Consider the following 20,689-nt stretch of genomic DNA (forward strand, 5'->3'; position numbering starts at 1 on the left):
CCCGAGGCTGAGCTCCTGAGCCCAGGGGTTCACACCCAGCACCCCAAGGTGCCCCCGTCGAGTGCCCAGCTCCAGGTGCTCATCCACAGAAGATAAATGAGCACTGGACACGTAAGAGCTACGGAAGCCAATAAGGATCCTCGGAGGCCCAATATTCAAACTGGAAGGAACACTGTTAAGGACAGAAAATGCTAGAAGCCGCCCTTCCCCCTTTTTCTGTGTCTCCCTCCGAGCATGGACAGAGCTCAAACAACCCGACTCGGGATTCAGACAACACCTTAACACCCCACCCATTTATCTACTGCTTATATTCTAGGTTCCCTAAGAGGGTCCTGATCCTTTCATTTTGCAGTACTAAGAATGGACTTTCAGGACCTTGAACAAGATGAGCAAGCACCCTGCCATGGAGCCACACCTCCGGCCCTGTTTATTTTATTTTGAGACAGGGTCTCGCTAAATTGCTGAGGTTGGCCTCAAACTTGTGATCCTCCTGCCTCAGCCTCAGAGTGGCACCACCTCTGACCCTGACTGTCTTGCTGAAACATGATGTGCTCTCCCTGGCTGAGAGGCCTGACCCTGAGCCTGGGGTTCCCAGCCTGTGAGTCTTCGGGGGTCTTACTGGGTCGGGGTAGGTCTGAGGAGGGGGCGACAGCACCCACACGGTACTGGTGCACAGGAAAGGCCCAGAGCTGGGTCTCGCAGGAGACCAGCTTTCACAGTCCCGGGTAAGCACTTGCCAGTCCTGGCTGCCTGGCAGCCTGGGCGTGTAAATGATAAGCCGTGAGGGAGCACCCTAGAACGTCTAAACGCAGACAGACACTCCCACGCAAGCTGGCACTGTTGCCAAAGACCAGATCCTTGGGGATGTGGCTGCTTTGGTAATAGGCTCAAAAGTGAGAGGAGACAGTAGAATCCACTGAACTTGGGGCAGGACTCCATTCCCAAACAAGGGTGATATCGTACACCTCTAAGTCAGCCCTGAGCTGGCCAGCCTGTGGCCAAGCCACCAGGACCTGACTTCACTGTGAGGATGCTGGCTCTGGGGCAGACGGCCTGGGTTCAAGTCCTGGCTCCACTTTACCAGGTAAGAGAGGTTACTTCCCTTTTCTGTCACGGTTTCCTCATCTACAAAATGAGGGTATCTGTGGGACCCACCCTGTTGGACTAGCGCGAGGGTTAAACGGAACTAAACCTGCCGTGAGGAGCACAGCCATGGATGTCGGTTCTAAAGGGGGAGGAAGGGCGGAGGGGCCGCGCCCACCTGTCTCCTTCCGCAGGTTCTCCTCCAGCGTGGACAGTTTCATGTCATAGGAGTTGCGCATGGCAGTGATGTCCTCCTCCAGCCGGGCCCGGGACTCCTGCTCGGCCTCGTAGTCGGCCTTCAGCCGGGCCAGGCGCTGCTCGTACTCCTGGGGGCACACAGGGGTGGGCAGCAGGTCACCACCGCTCACCCCTGGCTCTCAGTAGCCCTTGTGGTTACTCAGATGACACGGGAAATACAAGTGATCAAAAGAAGAACATTAAGGCCCCGTGCAGCTGGCTGTCGAGCGCCTCTGAACGCGCCTGCGCCTGCCCCGTCCTGAGGTGCCGGGATGGAACCCAGGGCACCTCGTGTGCCCGGCAGAGCTCCAGCACCCAGCTGCACCCCAGCCCGGAAATGGGCTCTCTTTTTAACCTTTCGACCTTGACTTACTAACAAGCGAGTCACAGAATAGAAAACGTTTCTAAGACACAGAGCTGGTAAGAGACTTTCAGCCCTGTACTGGGGACTGAACCCAGGGGTGCGGTACCGCCGAGCCACATCCCCAGCCCAATCACTCTTCATTTTTGCCACATTGGGAGTGACCAGTCACTTGCCACCCCAGCCTTGGGGCCTTTCTCCTGCTCCCTGCAGGGTCCTCCCCAGGCCTCAGTGTCAGATTGCATCCCCAGCACCCTCCTGGAAGACCCTGCCACTTTGCCACCGGCCGTCTTCTTAGCTCCCCTGGATGTGCACTGCCCCCCGACACTCCTCAGCACGGCCTCAGGTGCACCAGAGTCACTGAGGCCAGGGGAGGATCTGCCACCCACTGGGCAGCTCTCGGAGAGCCTGGGACCCGCAGGCCACCTCCCTCCTCCACTCCTGGAGAACCCCAGCCCAGCACGCCCTCCTTCCTGAGGCCTGACCCCGGTAAGTGCAGAGCCTGCCTGGAAACACGCGCGGTGCCTCCCCCGCCACTGCTAAACGGGGGGCTCTGAATCGTGGGGGCCCTAAGTGGCTGAGCACCCGCCCTGGTCCTCACCCTCCTCGTCTGTCTTTAGAACCCTGCGCACCCCACATCGGCTCTGTCTGCCTGCACGGCCAACACCAGAGCCACGGGCTCTGCACCCGCCTGTCCCCCCCAGGCTGCTCAGCTCCCTCTGTGGCAGTCAGGACCTCTGGGTAGAGCAACTGCCTGCCATGCTCTGAACCAGATGGCTCCCCGCTTCGGATGTCTGAAGCACAACCTCCCTGGGCCCCACGAGCCCCTCCGGCCACGGCGCTCAGCGCGTGCTTGGAGAGGGCTCAGCAGGGCCCGAGAGCAAGGCAGCCCCCAGCTCCAGCCTGGCAGCCTACCCGAGCCAGCACGCCCAGGTCCAGCAGCAAGCACGAGAGAGAGCTGTGGGAATGACGAGTCACCAACGGGCAAACAGCCCAGAAAGCTCAAGCAACCAGACCAAGGCCACAGCGCCTGCAGGACTGGACTTGTGGAATCAAAGGCTGATGGTCCCTGAGAATCTTCTAGTTGGGAATCTCATGGTATGGACGGGAGACAATCGCCTAGTCACACCTCGGAGCCCCTCCACCACACAGAGAGGCCTCTCTTGCCTGAGCATCCTCAACCCCTCCAAGCGAGGCTCAAAGCAGGAACTCCAAGGTTAGCGAGGGAGTCTCGGCATCAGCAGGGCCAGCACAGCATTCTGGTGGATACTGGCTGAGGGCACCAGCCAGGCGGGCAGGCCACGCCCACCCCCAGGGACCACAGGGAGCTTCCTATCTCCCATCTCAGCTCACAGTGGTTTGCCAGGAAGTGTCCTTACCCCTGTGACCACTAGGGGGCAGTGGTGCCTGCCCAACCAGACTGCCTTGGGGAAGAGGCCATCCCAGCTCCTGTCCAAGACACCCCCACGGTGCCCCCTGGATCTGACCAAAGCCCACCAGTTGCTGGGATTCCACACCCTCACTGGACCCTGACTTCTCACACTTCTGTGGGCTTGTGCTCCACCATCCCCAAAGGCAGGCTAGGGCTCCAGACAGACTTGACACCAGACCCTGCCCCCGACCAGCAGGAGGAAACACCAACTGAGCAGCCAGGCGCCCAAGACCTCCAGCCCATGAGACAGGCCCCAGTCCTTACCAAGTCCCCACAGGCTGGGCACCAGGCCCCGCAGCTGGCACAGGCAGTCCGGGGGGCCTGAGGGCTGACCCCAGCTGAGGTCATAGTTGAGTGGCAGGGGCCTAGGTGCAGAAACAGCTAGGACACAACCTCTGCAGAGTTGGCCCTGCCTGGCAGTAGGTTCGCTGTCAGAAAAAGCCACTTCCTTAAAGGGACAGTCAAATGTCAAACTCCACCACAGGCTTAGCAGGGAGCAGGGACCTAGCCTAAGCTGGGAGGCTCAGCCCTCCCTCTGCCAATCAGCTCTGTAACTGGAAACTGGTGTCACATGCCCTCCTGGTTCCCAGTGATGCCAGGAGACCCAGGCGTCCCCAGACAGCAGCTCTTTCTCAGAGGCCAACACTGTACTGCACACTGGTCAAATGGGCCACCAGGCAGGTAACCGCTGGCTGGCAGCTGCTAAAAGGGACTCCTGCCCCTGGCCCCTTCCCTTTGACCAGGCCATTCCCTCCCTCAGACCCTCTGCCATCCCCCCACAGGTCCTAGGCTGCAGGCAGGAGCCAGGAACCCGGGTTCAAATTCTGGCTCAGACTCTTCCTAGCTATGACCTTGGGCAAGGGGTGCCAACTCTTTGAGTCCCAGCTTTCTCGGGTACAAGGGGAAGACTGTGGTCCCAGCCCCACGGGAAGGTGCAGTGGGGTGCTGTCCTGCGGGTGCTGGGCCTCCGTGGCCTAAGGCAGCAGCAGGCCTCCCTTTCCTGAGGGGCCTGCTGCCTGCTCCCCCCATAACCAGGCCTTACCTCCCGAATTAGCTGCTTCTCAGCCTCCGAGTCATGTTGGATCACAGGGGCGGGCAACGGCTTGTCCTCCTGGATAGGCTTTGGGGGCGCCTGGCTGGACAGCAGGGCTAGAAGAGAAACACGGGTGAGGAGCCGTGAGCGGGGCGGCCGTGTGCAGGACTCAGCAGAAACCACTGACGCGGCCATCTGGAAAAGACGCAGAGATGCCGCGGCCATCCGACAAACCTACATGGAGCAGCCAGACACTGGGGCCACGCTGAGCTTTCCGCGGGGGCACAAAGGCAAAAACAGTAACAAGCCAAAGGTGTCGCCTGTTTTGAGGAGCTGTGGACAAAGCAACTCGAGCTGGGGAGCAGGTAGGAAGCAGGCGCCAGGAGGAAGGCTGCGCTCTGCATCCTCCTAGAGGAGGAGAGGAAAGCAGAGGTGTGGGGAAGACAGGCGAGGCAGGCAGATCCGGGGAAGGGCTTCCCAGGCGGATGTGAGGGTGAGCTCAAGGCCCGGGCAGGCCAGGGTGGCAGGGAGAGCGAAGGCTGGAGGGAGCGAGGCCAGACCCCAGCTCACAACGAGGACGGCCCCAGTGCCCTAAGCCAGGCAGACGTGCCCCCACCAGCCGGCCTAAGCCACCGCTGCCAGGTCCTGGAATCCCCCAAAGAAACGCCAGAGGAGCGGAGGGCTGAGCATGGAGGGAGAGGACAAGGACGCTCCCTGAAGGAAGGACAGGATGGAGTGGAAGGGAGAGCCGGGACCAGCAGACGCAGAACATGGTTCACATTTTGCTAAAAGGGAAGAGAAACATGCCGGGAGCCAGGCTGAGAGGCCCCGGCTGAGGGCAAGCGCTGCGGAGGCTGGTGGGGCCTGGAGGCCCACAGGCCCAGCTTGAGGCTCAACTCCCAGGCCTGGGCGGCCGCTCTCTGTGGGTCCCCAAGGGCTCTCAGGCGACTCCGCCGCCCCTGCCAAAAACAAGCCAGCGTTGCTCCGGCCGCCACTCTGCAGAGGAGATGAGGCTGGGGGCTGAGCCACATCTCCGGCAGGAGTGAGCCGGCTGCCCATGGTGCCCTCTCCGCTCTATCCGCAGGGTCACCCCTTCACTGCTGTCTGCTGATGCCAGGCTCCTAACCCAGAAGCAGCCCCTACCCTGGAAGGCTGCAGGCTGCCGCTGGAAGGCGGTCCCAGCTCCCCTCGGGCGCCTCTCGCCATACCTGTCTCTGCCTTCCCCTAACTGATCTTGAGGGGGCGCAGGGTCAGGCTGGGGAGCAGGGTTAGGGGAGAAGGGCAGATTGCTGAAGCTGAGTCCCTCCTCGCGGGGTTCAGGGCCAACCTCTGCCTGACCATCCCCCGCCTCCCCACAGACAGCCTGCAGCAGTGTCCGTGGCTGCCCCAGTGCCCTTGGCCTTCTGCGTGACGTGGCACACGTTGGCCACTCTCATCCTCCAGGACTGGGCTCAGCCACCGCCTCCTCCTCTGTGAAGCCTTCTCTGACTGGCCACGTGCCACCCCCAGACAGACCTGGGCTCCTTTCTGCCCCAGAGTCTGTCTTGCTGTGTGTGAGGGTCTGCCGGAGTGCCCTCAGCCCAGGAGGTCAGGTGCCCCATGAGTCCCTGGTCTGAGTCATTGCTGTATCCCCAGCACCCCACACAGGGCACCGCACAGAGGTGATGCTCAAGGAAGGCTGGGCGGATGGGCAGCTGAGTGGGAGGAAAGGTGGAGAGTGGGTCTGTGGACGGCGGCGGGGCTGGCGTCGGAATGGGTGGCTGCCTGGAGGGATCAGAGGACGGGGGCGTGGAGAGAAGGTGCGCAGGCGGGGCAGATAGCGGAAGGGTGGGGAGGCGGGAGGCGGATGAAAGGGGAGAGGAGGGGGTAACTGGGTGGACGGGTGATGGGCAGGTGAGTGGGCGGAGGGAGGGTGCTGCGCATGGACCGCAGAGGAAGGTGGGCGGGATGGCGGCCACAGCTGATGAGCCCCGGAGCTCTTGTGCTGCTTCCCGGGAGACTGAGATCAAGGCAATCCCAGAGTCCTCCGGTCCACACACGCAGGCCCCGATCCTGGCAGGATTCCACCTGCCAGATGACAGCCTGCCTGGGCGTGAAAGCCGCAACGACAAGGTGCCTAATTAGGAGCAGGGTGGGACGTGGGGAAGTGAGTCACTCAGCTGCTGCGCTCACGACGCTGCCAGAGACAGTGGGCAGACAGGTGACAGATGAGCCCAGAGGCAGGGAGTGGGTGGCCAGAGCCTGTGGCTGATGGACAGGTCAGGCAGACTGGTCTCTTCCTGGGCAGCAAAGGCCACGTCCCTGGCTTGCCCGAGTGTTCAAGGACGTGCCCCAGTGGAGGCGGGGCTGGGTCACTGCGCCCACCTCTTGGGTGGGAAGCCCCCGGGATGCCCTCCCGCGCCCCTCCGGCCCACCTGACAGGCTGCTGGGGCTCATCTGCTGCGCCAGGATGGCCTTCAGCCGCTTGATCTCCTCCTGGTACTCCCGCAGGAGGGCGTCCTTGGGGTCCTCGTTGATGCGCGGCTGGTTCTTGATGTTCTTGGCTCGGTTGGCGTAGCGCAGTGTGCTGAGGGTCTCGTCGTAATTGTTGTCGGCGGGGGACAGGCACGCCACCATCAGCGTCTTGGTGTTGCCGCCCAGCGAGTCCTGCAGCAGCCGGGTCAGCTTGGAGTCGCGGTAGGGGATGTGCTTGCAGCGCCCGTCCACCAGGGCCGAGATGACATTGCCCAGGGCCGACAGCGACAGGTTGATCTTGGTGGCCTCCTTGAGCCGCTCCCCGGTGGCCCCCGTCTTGGACTGCCGCTCGCTGCCTGCCAGGTCCACCAGGTTCAGCTTGCCAGCGCGGAGGTGGTCCTTGCCCCGCTCATCTGCAGACACCAGGCAGGAGGCGGGAACCCTGGTGAGCCCGTGGCGATGACAACAGCTTGCCACCAGGCCCCGAGGGCCGGCCAGCCCCTGAAGGCCTCATCTCAGTCAAACAGGAGCCACACAAAGGAGGTGCGACCATTGTGCCCATCTTACAGATGAGGAAACTGAGACTCAGAAAGGGCATGTAACTTGCCCACAGTCACACAGCTGCCAAGAGGTGGGGCCAAGATCAGAACCCAGGGCTGTCTGTCTCCAGGAAACAGTCTGGAAGGGACAGACTGTTCTCTGAGGACAACAGGATTCCTTTTGGCCACTGCGTCAGTTCCTACAGACTTCCTGTGAAGTCAAAGGCAAAGGATGGGAAGATGTGACTGGATCACCAGGGAGTTATGTTCTTTCACACAAAAAAACAGCTTTGGAGACCCTTAAACCTGCTTCCCAATGAAGTCTTGCCTCCTCCTTGCTGTGTGACATCAGCAGACCATGTACCTCTCTGAGTCTCAATTTCTCACATCCATCTGAAGGGAGACTAGCAATGGCTTCCTGCTGGAGTAGACTGGTAGCACATTCTTGCACCCTGGACCAGCTTAGGGGTTTATTCCTCCAGTTCTGCAGGGCTGGGGCTGTGCCAGCAGAGCAGACCCTGGATGTCAAGGGTGGCAGGAGAGCCAGGCATTGGCTGGAAGCACCAGGCTTGGTTTTGAAGACAGACCTGGGGGGTCACATCCTGGTCCTATCCCTCGGTGGCTATGAAACTCCGGAAATAACTTCGCCCTTGACTGGAGGGCTCGGCCCTTCCCCTGTGCAAGGGGCTCAACTCTCCTGTCCGGTGTGGGGTCCCGCAGGGCACACGTGTGCAGAACCCCGGTGCCCTTGGCTCGTGGCCAGAGCCCTGGCAATGCCAGCTTGCTGCTCAGTGCTACTGATGGTTCTTGGTCACAGTCACGAGATCACCACAAACTCTCCAAGAGAACGGGCAGTCAAAATGGTTTGTTTCTGACTTATCTGTGCCCCGGGCCCACACTCGGAAAGTGGGAGGCAGTAGATGGGGCCAGGTGCTTCCTCCCTATTTCCCACTGGCTTTTGTCAGATGGTCCTGAGTCATGTCCACGGGCACAGCAATAACAGTCTGGCTGGTACCCAGTAGTGATGGACACGCGAGGGGCTTGGTTCTTCAGGTTTAAAAGAAAAAGAAAGAAGGGGATAAGCTGGGGGGTGTGCGTCTACGGTCCCAGCCACACGGGAGGCTGAGCAGGAGGACGGCACGCTCCAGGTCAGCCTGGACAACTTAGTGAGACTCTGTCTCAAAACGGAAGTAGAATGCGGGCTGAGGGTGTAGATCAGTGGTAGAGCACCCCTGGGTTCAGTCCCCAGCATCACACATACACACACACACCAAAAAAAAAGGGGGGGACTCGGTACCACTGGTTCAGAAAGCTCTTCGCAGAATGTACCAAATGCACCTGGAGCCTGGAACCTGTTTGTTCCCTTGGTTTCCAAAGTCCAATCCAGGGAGCCTAACGGGAGGAAATGACTCCCAGGCAGAAAAGGCTTTGGGCACAAAGATGCTCATCCCAGGATTATTCACAACACTGAAAAACCAGAACGACTTCTGCCCCTGTTGAGGGTGAGTTAAAAGAGGGCACGAGCAACAGACTGTCCTCTGGCCACCACGCGCCACCCCGAAGACGTGGTGATACAGGCAGGCAAATACTCAGTGGCAGCTGGGACGTGGCCGCCAAGAAAGAACCACACCGAGCAGAAGATTTCAGCCACGTCTAAACATTTCATGGAGAAAAGAACCGAGCTGGGTGCCGTGGTGCATGCCCGAGGCAGGAGGATTGCTAGTTTGAGGCCAGCCTCTGCAACTTTGAGAGACTGTCTCAAAATAAAAAATAGAAAGGGCTGGGGAGGGAGCAGGGGTTCCATCCCGGCACCACTAAAAGAAGAAGAAGAACCTGCCGGCACTCAGCCGGGCTGAGGCAGCCCCAGGGTCGTTGCTTATCCAGGAAGCAGCGGGCCCGGCAGGAAGCCTTGTCCTCGTGGCCTCTCCCCCCAGTTTCCCGTGGCGGCTCCTGAGGGAGGTGCCGGGGCTGGCAGGAGTGGCAGGAGCAGGAGCGTGACTCTGTGGCCGCCCCACCCTCCCCGCGGCCCGCCACGTACCCACGGCGTAGATCTCGATGCTGATGGTGAAGATGGAGTGGGAGCGTGAGGAGTCCTTGTTCATCAGGGTGTAGCCCACTGAGCGGTTCTTCCAGCCCGTCTCCATGATGCGCTCGCACTGGGCCACGCTGTGCACCGTGTGCAGCGACAGCCCCTTCACGTACACGCCCTTCTCCGGGTGCTCCTTCAGCTGCAGCAGGAGGGACAGGTGAGGCCAGGGCCTCCTGCCTCCAAGGGTGGGATCAGAGAGCCCCAAGGGACCTGAGAGAAGGGCCAATCCAGACCACCTGGCTCTCCAGCAGTGCCCTGTGGCAGGCAAAAGGCTCACTCCAGGTGGAGTCAGGCAGCGAACCTGCCCTGCCTTCCTCGTTGTGAGGCCTTGGGCCAGTGACCTAACCTGAACCTGTTTCCATATCTGTGAAATGGGGTATGACATGCCTGTCCCACAGGCAACATGGTAAAGATCTGGTAAAGTAAGGCACAGTGCTCAGCGCAGTGCCCGGTGTGGGGGAAGTGCCTGTTAAGAGCAGCTGAGGCCTGGGCTGTCCCTGAGACCCAGAAGGTGGTTTTCAGATTGGGAGCTTCAGCTCCTGGGGGCTGATTCTGTAGTCACCCGAGAGCTCTGTCTGTCTCCATCCTGCCCATGAGGCTGCTGTTGCCTCTCTGCAGTCCTTCCAGGGCAATGGGGATGTCCCCGGGCCCTTGAAGGTGGCAGGTGAAGGCCATTTGCAGCCCAGAACTAGCGAGGATCAAACGGGCCTGGCCTCACTGCAGTGGCAGGGACCAGGTAGCACACTGAGAGCTGCCTGCTAGTCTGCAGGCAGCCGAGGTGTTTTGTGCTGACACAGAGCTGTGAAATGCAATATTTTTCAAGTGTGAGAGGAAACAAAACCACTCTGGCAAGAGCAGAATGAATTAGGACAACAGGCGTTTGCCTGCCAAATGGCCCTGCTGCTTGGAGACACTGAGGCTCAGATGCATTGCTCTGGGCAGCTTCAAGGGTCCCTGGAGGGCTGGGGCCCTGCTGTGTGTATGGGGAAGCACAGGCTGGCCCTGTCTGCTCAGGAGTGAAGTGCAAAAGCAGCCAGACCCAGCCTGAAGGGCTGGGCTCCATGCAACAGATAAGCAACTGAGGCACAGAGAAGTTAAGCAACTTGTTGAAGGCCACACAGCTATTAGTGGTATCACAGGTGATGGAAGCCTCCAGAGACAGGGTAAAAGAGCACGAAGTGACCTAGGAGGTGGTGGCAAGAAGAAGCACAAAGGCCAGAAGCAGAGTCCCTGCAAACAGAATGGCTGAACAGGAGCCAGGGGTGCTGTGGCAGTATTGGAGGCCTGTCTGGATCCTGCCGCACCTCCAGAATCCAGAGCCCCACATGGTTCACAGTGAGCCCAAGGAGAGGCCAGGCGCCTGGCTTCAGGAAGGACCTAGCCGGTTCCTTATTTAGCCAAACTCCGACAGAAAGCCTGGTCAATCACTTGCTGGGCGGGAAATCCATTTGCCTCTCTGGCCCAAGCCCCTCGTTCTGAGGTGGCCATGATGAATCCTGCTTCTGCCAGTGTTCAGAGGACCAAGGAGGGAACAAGTCTAAAACAAACGCTGCAGGTACTTAGCAGGGCTCAGTGGATGCAGGACATAAGAGGACAAGGACGCTGTATTGGGCCTGAGCAACCCAGGGACAACCCTTCGTGGAAGGGGGCTTCCACTGTGTGAGGCCCAGGAAGTCTGGCCCCTCATCTTGTCTTGCCCCCAGGGGTGTCCTCCCCACTCCTCCTGCCCCTGCCCATCCCCAACACTCTGCCCTGCGGGGGGCACTGAGTGGCAGCCGCCAGCTGCTGGCCCCCTTTTTAGGAATTGCTCAGAGCAAAGTCACCATGGCAACAAGCTGGGATGAACCAGCTGGGATGAGACAGGAATGGAGAGAAAGGGAGGAGACCAGGGTCCAGTCCCAGGCCCATGGGGAGGGGGCAGGGAGACGGGCAGCTCCACCACACATCACTGGGCTGGGTTCCATGACGGTGTTTGCGGGGGCTCAGGGGAGGGGGCCTGACGGCTTCCCCAAACATCCTGCTGGCCTTTGCTGACCTAATGACCTCCAATCATAAAACTGATCAGGCCTGTGTTGCGCACAGGCTAAGGGCTTGTGCTGAAAGGTGGCCCCTGAGTTCAAACCCAGCTCCACTCTTCCAAGGGGCGCCCTTGGCAGGTCATATGTAGGTGCAGTAGGCCTGAGTCTCCTCATCCATTCTAAAGGGTGAGGACAGTCCCCCAGAGGCTGCAGGAGGCTTCTGTTAAAGGCCTGGCACCCCAGGGGGCAGGTTCATCTGCCCCTGGTAGCCTGGGAGGCCTGGTCCTGGCTGCGGCAAGCACACCTCCTAGGTAACTGGGAGCTGCCAGTGGGAGCAACACGCGTGTCCGCCTCGCCCTGCTTCCCTGTCTGGAGACTGAGCTCTGACTCAGCTGTGCCAGGAGAGGAGAGGACACAAGGACTCCGGGTGGGCGGCCGAGGCTCCTGCCTGGAGAGGGCACTGCCACATGGGGGTAGGCCAGCAGGAGGGGCTGGGCTCCTGGTCTGGATGGAGACTGGGAGGCGAGACGGGCTCACCCCACTGCAGCATGCGGCCCGTACCTGGCACCTGCATGCAGGCCTTCCCAGTGGGCCTCTGACGAATGAATGAATCCACAGATGACTGTCCCTCCCTCCTTGAACTGAAAGCGCTGGCTTCTTACTGGCCCATGAGGGGGTTGGTCAGACAGAAGCAGCAGAGCTGGAGGGGCAGGAAGATGGCCCACTGGTGTTCTGGCTGCACACCTGGGTCACATCCCCCACTGGCCTCTCCTCCTAGGACCAGGCCAGACCCACCCGGCACACACAGAGCCTCTGACAGGAGATGTAACAGTGCCTCTCACCAGGGGGAAGGCCAAGATGCCCAGAACAGAGTCCAGCCTGGTCACTCACTGGCCGCCCTGTCCTGGCAGGTGTCTTGACCCTGGCTCCCTAAAGAGCCAGCCTGGTTCTGCCTATCTGGATGGAACCCCCGAACATCTAACTCTGCTCCCCACTGCTGTGAAATGACATTCATTCGTCCTGGGTCTCGTCTTTTAGGAGACCGAGGACAATTCGAGGGCTCCACTCGGCATACCCATCACATTCACCGATCTTTCTCAGTCCTCATAGAGGAAATGGCTCATGCTGAGCACCTAGCAGGCCAGGCGGCTCGCCCCCACTGCCCTCTTCACCACTCAGTGATCCTTCCCAGGCCCGTTCTGAGTCCCCTTTCAAAGGGAACAAGGCCTCAGAACCTGAGCCCATCAGCAGCAAAATGGCATGTTTGAGACCCAGGACCTTGGACCAGACCGTCTAGGTTCGGCCTCTTGCTGCAGTGTTTAACTGAGACAAGTTAATCTCCCTTGTTCTCTTTTATTCTTCCTTTCCTAGTAGTACTGGGTATTGAGCCCAGGCGCACTTGACCACTGAACTAAACACCCCACAAATATTTGTTTTTTGAGTCAGGGCCTTGCTAAGTTGCTGAGGCTGGCCTTGAACTTGCAATCCTCCTGCCTCGGTGCCCACTCTTCCAGAGTCCCTGGGGTGACAGGCGTGAACCACTGCACCCTGCACTCATGACCCTTTCTAACCCTCCCTCCACAGTGGTAAACTGGAGATGAGACTCTCTACCCAGCAGATGCCACAGGTATTAAATGGGACCCTACTTTCTCTTTCAGCATGAAGGGCCCTTAGAGATTTTCATAATTATTTTTTACAAGTAGAACCCCTTTTTCAGGTACAAATCTATCACAAAACTCCGTCTGGGGCTGGAGCTATAGCTCAGTTGGTAGAGGGCTTGCCTCACATGCACAAGGCCTGGGTTCAATCCCCAGCACCACAAAACAACAACCAACACTCCACCTGATTCAACACAGAGACATGGCATTGCCCAGGATGATCACCCTCATGCGGTGGGGAAGCAGCATGGACTCTTCCGAGGTCTGAGAGTCCCCACTGCGCTCCCTGCATTTCTAAGGGAGCCCCGCCAGCCCGCGCTGGGTCTGTACCCACCTCCAGCCTCTGCTTGGTGTCAGCCCCCAGCAGGTCACGGACATCTTCATTGTAGATCTCCAGGTAAGAGGCCCGGACCAGAAACTTGGTGTTCTCTGCACACTGCGGTGGGTAGACACAGAGACAGCTGAGGCCAAACCCGCCTGCCGCCAGGCCTGGGCCTCCATGGCCAGCACATCACAGGAAGGCGGGCGATGCAGGTTTGCATGACAGGAGTCCCCATGCCAACCCAGCTCTGCCTGTCCTCCTGGAAAACCCCCCATCTAGAAAGTACCCTCAGGCCTCGCCATGCTGCAAAACACTGTCGACAAGCCTTGTGGGGAAGAAAAGAGGCCTGCCTATTACTCAGGCAGAGAAACTGAGGCCACAGGTAAGGTCTGGAGCAAGCACTGGTTCTGGGTTGATCTCTGGCCAGCACCCAGTCCCTTGGTGTCCCTGGCGGCCACCACAATGAGTGATGGTCAGACCAGGGTCCAATGAGATCATTCCACGAGGGGGTTTTCTTGGTCCGTGGCAACTGCTTAATCCAAAGGGAGCCATAATTGCTACAACCACCTCTGCCTCGGTGTCTCATCTCCACAGCCACGTGAAATGTTAGTGAGAGCTAAGATCCAAAGATGGCAGGAGAAAAACGTGGGATTGGCAGAATTTTCTCAGATTAAGTTTTCCTTCCACCAGGTTTTTAAGAAACCAATGTCTGCCACCACCAACCTGTGCCAAGTCCAGGCTGGCTCTGACTGCATCCCAAAGTCCATGGCGCAGGTCAGAAACACCCTAGGGGCCACCTGGGGCACTAGCCCTGCCCCTCCCTCTGAGAGGCCCATACCTGAACACTCTCAAACACATGCTCAAAGGCCCTGGGGATGATGCCTCTCTGGGACGGTGGGTCTGGCAGGCCCTGCATGGTGAAGGACTTCCCGCTGCCCGTCTGGCCATAGGCAAAGATGGTGCCATTGTAGCCCTCGGTGACTCCCTGCGTGGGAGGAAACCAAAACCAGGCACTCAGATGACCAGGCCCAGGTGGGTGGTCACAAACCCACAGACCCAGGCAAAATCCCTGGGCATCCCACCACCAAGGCCCCGAGTGAGCAGTGGAGATGCCCAAGGCACAATTCTGTGGTAGTTCATGGTCTAGGTGGGTAGGAGACGGTTCCACGGGGGCAAGAACGTGGCCGACGCCAGGCCACAGAGGTACGGGCCAGGAGATAGAGGACCAAAGAGTGAAATAGGCCACAGGGAGAACCAGGCAAGGCTTCTGGGCAGCAAAGTGAGGTCAAACTGGGTGAGCGAGCTTAAAGGTAGCTTAGATTTTGACAAGTGACAGAAGGCACTCCAGGCTGAGGGGACAGCTGGAGCAAAGACACAGGATACTGGAGCTGGGGTTGGGCAGCTGGAGGATGAGGCTGGGAAGAAGGTTGGGTCGGGTTTCTAAAGTCCTTCTTCACTCACTGCACAGCCATTCACCCGATCGATGTACTGGCTGTCTCCTCTGTGCCAGCACCGTGCTCTAGCTGGGGAAGAGCGGTCAACAAGGACAGTCTCTGCCTTCACTGAGCTCATGAGCTCACAGATTCCAGAACTTACCAAGGTGGTGGGAGAGGAGCCTGTGTCAGAAGGGGGGCCCCAAGAACCGCTCCCAGGGCTCAAGGGCCTGCAGGGCACCTACACCTGGTTCCACTGAAGGATCTGTGCGTGGACCACATCAGAGCTCAGTGAGCACCTCCAGGGCTGCTGGGACAAGAGGCAGGAAGCTGCCGTTCCCAGGTCCCACTTTTACAGGGTAGAGTGAATGAAGGTGCGCTCTTCCCTTGCCCAAGGAAGCCATGATCACAGTGTGGGTTCCTACAGCTCTTCAGTGTGGTGGGTTTCACACATGAACCCTTCCATCCGTCAAAAGTGGGGACAGGCAGGGAGCAATCACCTGTGGCCTGTGGCTGGGCTTCTCGAGCCATGTGCCAGGAGAGAGAGGGGTATGAAGCCCCTGGAAAAACATGGAGTGGCTCCACAGTACCAATGTGACCCAACCAGGAACCAAGCTTATGTGAAAAGAAATACGATATGCATGGACGAATATGCATAATGAATCCCACTATTATGCACAATTATCGTGCACCAATAACAACATTTTTTTGGTACTGGTGATGGAACCCAGGGGCACTTAACCACTGAGTCACATCCTCAGTCCTTTTAATGTTTTAGTTTGAGAAAGAGTCTTGCTAAATGGCTTAGGGCCTCACTAAATTACTGAGGCTGGCTTTGAACTTGCGATCCTCCTGCCTCAGTCTTCCAAGCCACTGGCATTACATGGTGCACCATCACACCAATCCAAAATAAATTTTAAAAAGAAAAGAAATACTCCATGCACTGGGGTAGCTGCTAGCTGCACTGGACATGTGCCTGGTGCAATTGAGGAACTGAATTTATTTTAACTAAAAACACTTTTTTGTGGTGCTGAGGAGCAAGCCTGGGCCTCAGACATGCAGGGAAGCGCTCTACCACTGGGCTACATCTCAGCCTTTTAAACTTTAATCAATTTAAATTTAAAAACAAAAGCAGCAGGGAGTGCAGTGGTGCAGGCCTGTGATCCCAGTGACTCAGGAGGCCCACAAGTTCAAAGCCGGCCTCAGAAACTTGGTAAGCCCCTGCCTCAAAATAAAAAGAATAAAAAGGGCTGTGGATGAAACTCAGTGACACAGTACCAGTAGATTCGGTCCCCAGGAACCAAAAACAACGATCAAACAACAACAAAAGACGGAAGCAATACAAAATATTCTTCCATTAATCACAACTTTATTTTTTGTTTCATTTCAGTTTAATGATTGAAACTGAGACGTGCCAGAAGCACAAAATACATATGGATTTTGAAGATTTAGTATGAAAGAAAATGTAAAATATCTCATTAATATTCTTTTATAAAGATGATATTTATTATATTTTTTCCTAAAATGGTATTTTGATTTATTGGGTTAGCTACATTCTTTTCTTTTTCTCTTTTTTTTTCTTTTTTATCCCCAGGACCAGGGATTGAACCCAGGGGTGTTTAACCACTGAGTCACATCCCCAGCCCTTTTTATTTTTTATTTTGAGACAGGGTCTCATTAACTTGCTTAGAGCCTTGCTCAGTTGCTGAAGGTGGCCTTGAATTTGCGATCCTCCTGCCTCAGCCTTCCAAGTTGCTGGGATTACAGGCATGTGCCACCCACCCAGCTTGGGTTAACTATAGTCTTAAAATTAATTTTAACTGTCTCCTTTTATTGTTAAAATGTGGCCACTAGAGAAGCTTGAATTATGTATGTAGCTCACAGGATATTTGCCTTGGAAAGCACTGTCAACTGTACCATCCAATATGGTAGCCCCCAGTCACATATGGCTATTAAAATTTAACTTAATTAAAATTAAATAAAATTAAAATTTAGCTCCTCAGTAGCACTAGCCTCATTCCAAGTGTTATTTGCCCTATATGGATGGTGGGCACAGAACATTTTCATCATTCCAGAAAAGTCTATAGGAGAACGCTCTCTGTAGAAAACAATTTTAGATCATTTCCAAGGCAAAACAAAGTTTTTGAAAAAGTCCCACCTAACAACTGATACCCCAGATCCTCAGGGGAAGAGCACACAACAGGGAACAAGTAGCAAACACTTGCCACTCTGCACAGCCACCCCAGCTCTGCCATGTCACCTGTGTTACTATTCACTAAAGGGTTTTCATGAAATCAGCAGTTACTGGACACCTCTTGGGTGTGCTGGGGATGGAATCCAGGGCCTCACACGTGCTTTACCGCTGAGCTGCACCACCAGCCCAGAAACAGACTCTCTTTAACCTGGTATCATCCTCAGCAATAATTCCCATGACATTGCATTGGAGATTACATGTTTACTATTGAAATTAAAATTAAAACATGTCCTACGTTGCCCCACACCCCCTTTCTGCTTCCTCCAAATGTCCCAGGGACCAATTCTATGACTTCTACTGCACTGTTGTCTCTGGAAACCAGGTCTACCCTCTTCAGCCTGGATGTGGCAGAAGCCTGGTATGCAGCCCATTGCATGGACTAGGGATGAGTCAGCAGAGGTGACTCTGAGGCCAGGGTGTGAAGGGGCAGGAAAAGGTGGCAGAGCTGCAGGCTGAGAAGGGTCCCCAACCAGGCCACAGGCAGGATGGGAGGAAGGAGAGCAACGGAGGGCATCCTGAGTCACCAGGGGTGCTGTGGAGAAGATAGGACCCAGGAGAGTTGAAAGTCACCCAGGGACAAAAGCTGGGGATTGGTGTCTGGATTTAAGGGGTGGGGGAGAAAAGCTCAGAAAGTGGCAGTCAGAAGTGCTGGGGGCTTTGTGTGGCAGGACTGGACAGAAGGCCCCCTGGAGGTTGCCCTGGGGCCTAGTCACCAGCCAAAGAGCTCTTGGAGCAGGGTCAGAGCCCCCAGATCCTGCACCTGGCCCTCGCTCCTGATGTTGCACCTGCTTCTGGTCCAGAGTCAACCAGGAACGTGACCTGCGTGTGTTTTGCAGATGATCTGCATGCTTCTCCTTTAATAGAAGGCAGCAGATGGAGCATGGGACCTGGGTACTGGGAATCGGACTGTCCCTAACTTGTTCCATGACTCTCTAGGCCTGTTTCTTCATCAGGAATGATAATGCCAGCTCTTCCTGTGAAGATCACATGCTACAAGCTGGTCTCCACCCACAGGGCCCTTTCTTCCACTTCCCTGCCTGGCTGACTCTTCTCATTCTCAGGTCTCAGCTGAGACCTCCCCTCCCCCACTCTTCCCACCATCCCCTCAAATGTCCTCATGTGGACACAGTTCCCTCTAGTTCATCACCTTGAACTAATAGCTTAGGAGCTCTTCCCCCTGACCTTGAACTTGCTGAGGGTTGAGTCTATGCTCCAATATATGCACTCCCCATGCCTAGAATAGGGCCTAGTATGGAGATGTGATTTAGTAACTTAGTTAGCTAAATAAATAAGTGAATGAATGAATGAATGAATGAACAAATGAACAGAGTCCAAGGCTCTGTGGCATGTCCAGAAGCATGGCGGCACTGCAGAACTCAGGAGAAGAAAGAGCTGGAGAAGGGCTCTGACAGGCCCATCACCCTGTCCTTAGTGTTTTCCTTTCCAAGCTGGGACTTCCTGGGGACCTGATAGAGAGGCTTGCTCAGAGCATGATTCCAGCATGAGCAGGGACCAGGAGTCCAGCCCAAGAGCAAGGCTAAAAACCCTGGAGGAGGCACCAACAAGAGGGAACATGATCTTCAAATCTCCAAGGGGCCACCCCTGGGCAGACAGAGCAGAGGCATTTGGGGAGCCCTGGGACACAGCCAGGACAGGGACCCTGAAAGCTTCAGGGAGGGCTTTGACTCAGTATGAAGAACAGTTTTCTGAACCCTAAAACCCAGGTGAAACAGGGAGCTTTGGGAAATGAACGGCATTCACTGCAGGTGAGGGCTGGTATCCACTTGGTGAACATTCATGGATTCAGTAAGAGAGGACAGTTGGATCAGATGACCGCTCATGGCCCTTTCAGCCTGGGAACTTAGGCCAGCAAATGGATAACCAGGCTATCCCTGGAGTCCAGGGGCATCCCCTGTGAGAAGTGCCCCTCATACTCTGGGTGTTGTCTCTGCTCCTGTGTCCTGGCCACCCAGGAGCTCTGGGCTTCAGGACACATCAATCCTCTACAGGGTTTTAACTGGTTCCTGGCAAAAGAGATGGGAGCAGCCAAAGTGGGTGCTCTTAGGATGTTAGCTGGCCTGCCACTCAAAACAGAAAGCGTCCATGCCAAATCTGTTTTGGAAGCACTGGGTTAAGTAAGCTGAAGTTTCTCCACGGCTGGACTTCCTGGCCCTCAGCTAGCCCACCATGCCCCCACAGCTGTAAGTCACAGAGGGCACATACAGCATCATCGCAACTGTTCATTTTTTATGGAACAGCCCATGACAAGTCACTGGATTAACAATTCACTGAGTGGTGTGGAGATGCCGATGGAAAGAAAAGAACCCTTGGCCAGGAGACAGGAGGTGTCCGTCATCCTGCCCCATCTCTGCCAGAAACTCGTGTGGAAGCCTGGGCAAGTTTCCTCCCTCTGGGCCTCAGTCTCCCCAAGTGTGAATGTGCTTCCCTGTTATGGAGCACAAACGCACCACCATCCAGGGTAAAAGCCCTGTAAAGCCAGGAACTGGCTTTGTCCTGAAATGCTGAGGCAGAGGACACCCACTGGAGTATAGGTACAGGGTTTCCGCCAGGACAAGCCCAGCCTGCAGCCTTCTGCAGAAGCAGGGCCCAGCGACCCTTCCACACTAAGAGGTGTTGGCCCAGGGGGAGGATCAGGGTGCCACGGAGAGAGGTTCAAAGGGGAGCAAGTGCAGGCCATGGTTGGGGTGGAGGTCTGGGATGATGATGGAGGACACGCGGGTCCTGGGGGTTGGAGTTCTTCAGGAAAGGGACTGGAAAGGACGGGGACCAGGCCAGCTTTGGCGTTGGGTTCAGAGCAGACCTGGACGGCCACTGTAGGTAGGCAGGTTCCAGCTGTCGCCGGCCTGGAGGAAAGCCTGCAGACCAACCTGTTGAGTCCACCTGCTCCCCCTCCCAAGGGCCTCCTCGCCCGGCCTGGGGCAGGGCCCGCGGACCCTTCAGGCCCCCGGGTGGCCCCGACCGGGCCGCCGGTCTGGAAGGCGGCCTGCAGGACGCCCTCACCTCCACCAGCGGGTAGGCGATCTCGTTGTAGATCTGCTCGGTGACGTGGTCCATGTGGTAGGCGCCGTCGAAGGTGAACTGCTTGGGGGGCTCGTCGGCGGCGCCCGGGTTCTGGATGAAGCACTGGCCGCGCGCGCAGTCCACCGTCACCACGGGCTGGCAGTTCAGCTCCCGCTCGCGCTGGTTCATGGGGCGGCAGCGCACCACCACCTTCACCGACTCCGAGGCCATGGCGCCGCGGCCGGGGCCGCCGGGGTCCCGGCAGGAGGCAGCGCGGCCGGGGGCGGGGCCGGCGGCGGGGGGCGGGGCCCGGCGGCGGGGGCGGGGCCGCGGCGGGGGGCGGGGCCCGGCGGCGCGCCCCGCGAGGAGGAGGAGAGGGGCCGCGGGGGAGTGGCAGGACCCGAGCCGGGGCCGCCGCCTCCTCCCGCGCCCGGGCTCGCCCGTCCCTGAGACCGGGCCCGGGCGGGGGACGTGGGAGATCCGCGCTGCGGGCTCCGCCGCAGGACCCGGGCCCGGAGCCGCCCCAGCCGCCTGCTCGCGCGCGCGCCTTCGCGGCGTTCGCCGTTGCCGGGCAACCCCCGTGGCGTCACAGGGCGGCTCCGCAAACCCCGGCGCCTCTCCCCGCCGGAGCGCCGGGCTGCAGGCCGGCCGCGAGGCTGCCTGCGGCAGCGCCACCGTCGGCCCCCTGCTCCCGTCCTCACGGGCCCAGCGCGGAGAGGGTCCAGCTCGAGCGGGAAGCCCGCGCTGGACCGCAC

The 20,689-nt window shown here is 57.9% G+C and overlaps 1 protein-coding gene across 6 annotated transcripts in view; it reads right to left on the reverse strand.

The window, feature by feature from the left end:
- Positions 1–20,408, reverse strand: part of LOC306643827 (kinesin-like protein KIF17) — a 40,901-nt gene extending 20,493 nt beyond the window's left edge. For 5 of the 6 annotated variants that reach the window (XM_079110140.1, XM_079110139.1, XM_079110137.1 and 2 more), the window contains exons 1-7: positions 19,935–20,408; positions 14,065–14,211; positions 13,239–13,340; positions 9,178–9,367; positions 6,561–7,013; positions 4,156–4,262; positions 1,262–1,409 (exon numbers count right to left, since the gene is read on the reverse strand). In XM_079110140.1, coding sequence (XP_078966266.1) covers positions 1,262–1,409; positions 4,156–4,262; positions 6,561–7,013; positions 9,178–9,367; positions 13,239–13,340; positions 14,065–14,211; positions 19,935–20,165 — 1,378 coding nt within the window. In that variant the 5' untranslated portion in view covers positions 20,166–20,408. The remainder of the gene's footprint in view (positions 1–1,261; positions 1,410–4,155; positions 4,263–6,560; positions 7,014–9,177; positions 9,368–13,238; positions 13,341–14,064; positions 14,212–19,934) is intronic. The other variant, XM_079110138.1, reaches the window with a different exon arrangement.
- Between the last annotated feature and the right edge of the window lie 281 nt (positions 20,409–20,689).

The sequence above is a fragment of the Sciurus vulgaris genome (assembly GCF_902686455.1).
Source record: "Sciurus vulgaris genome assembly, chromosome: 1".
NCBI classification, from domain to species: Eukaryota; Metazoa; Chordata; class Mammalia; order Rodentia; family Sciuridae; genus Sciurus; species Sciurus vulgaris.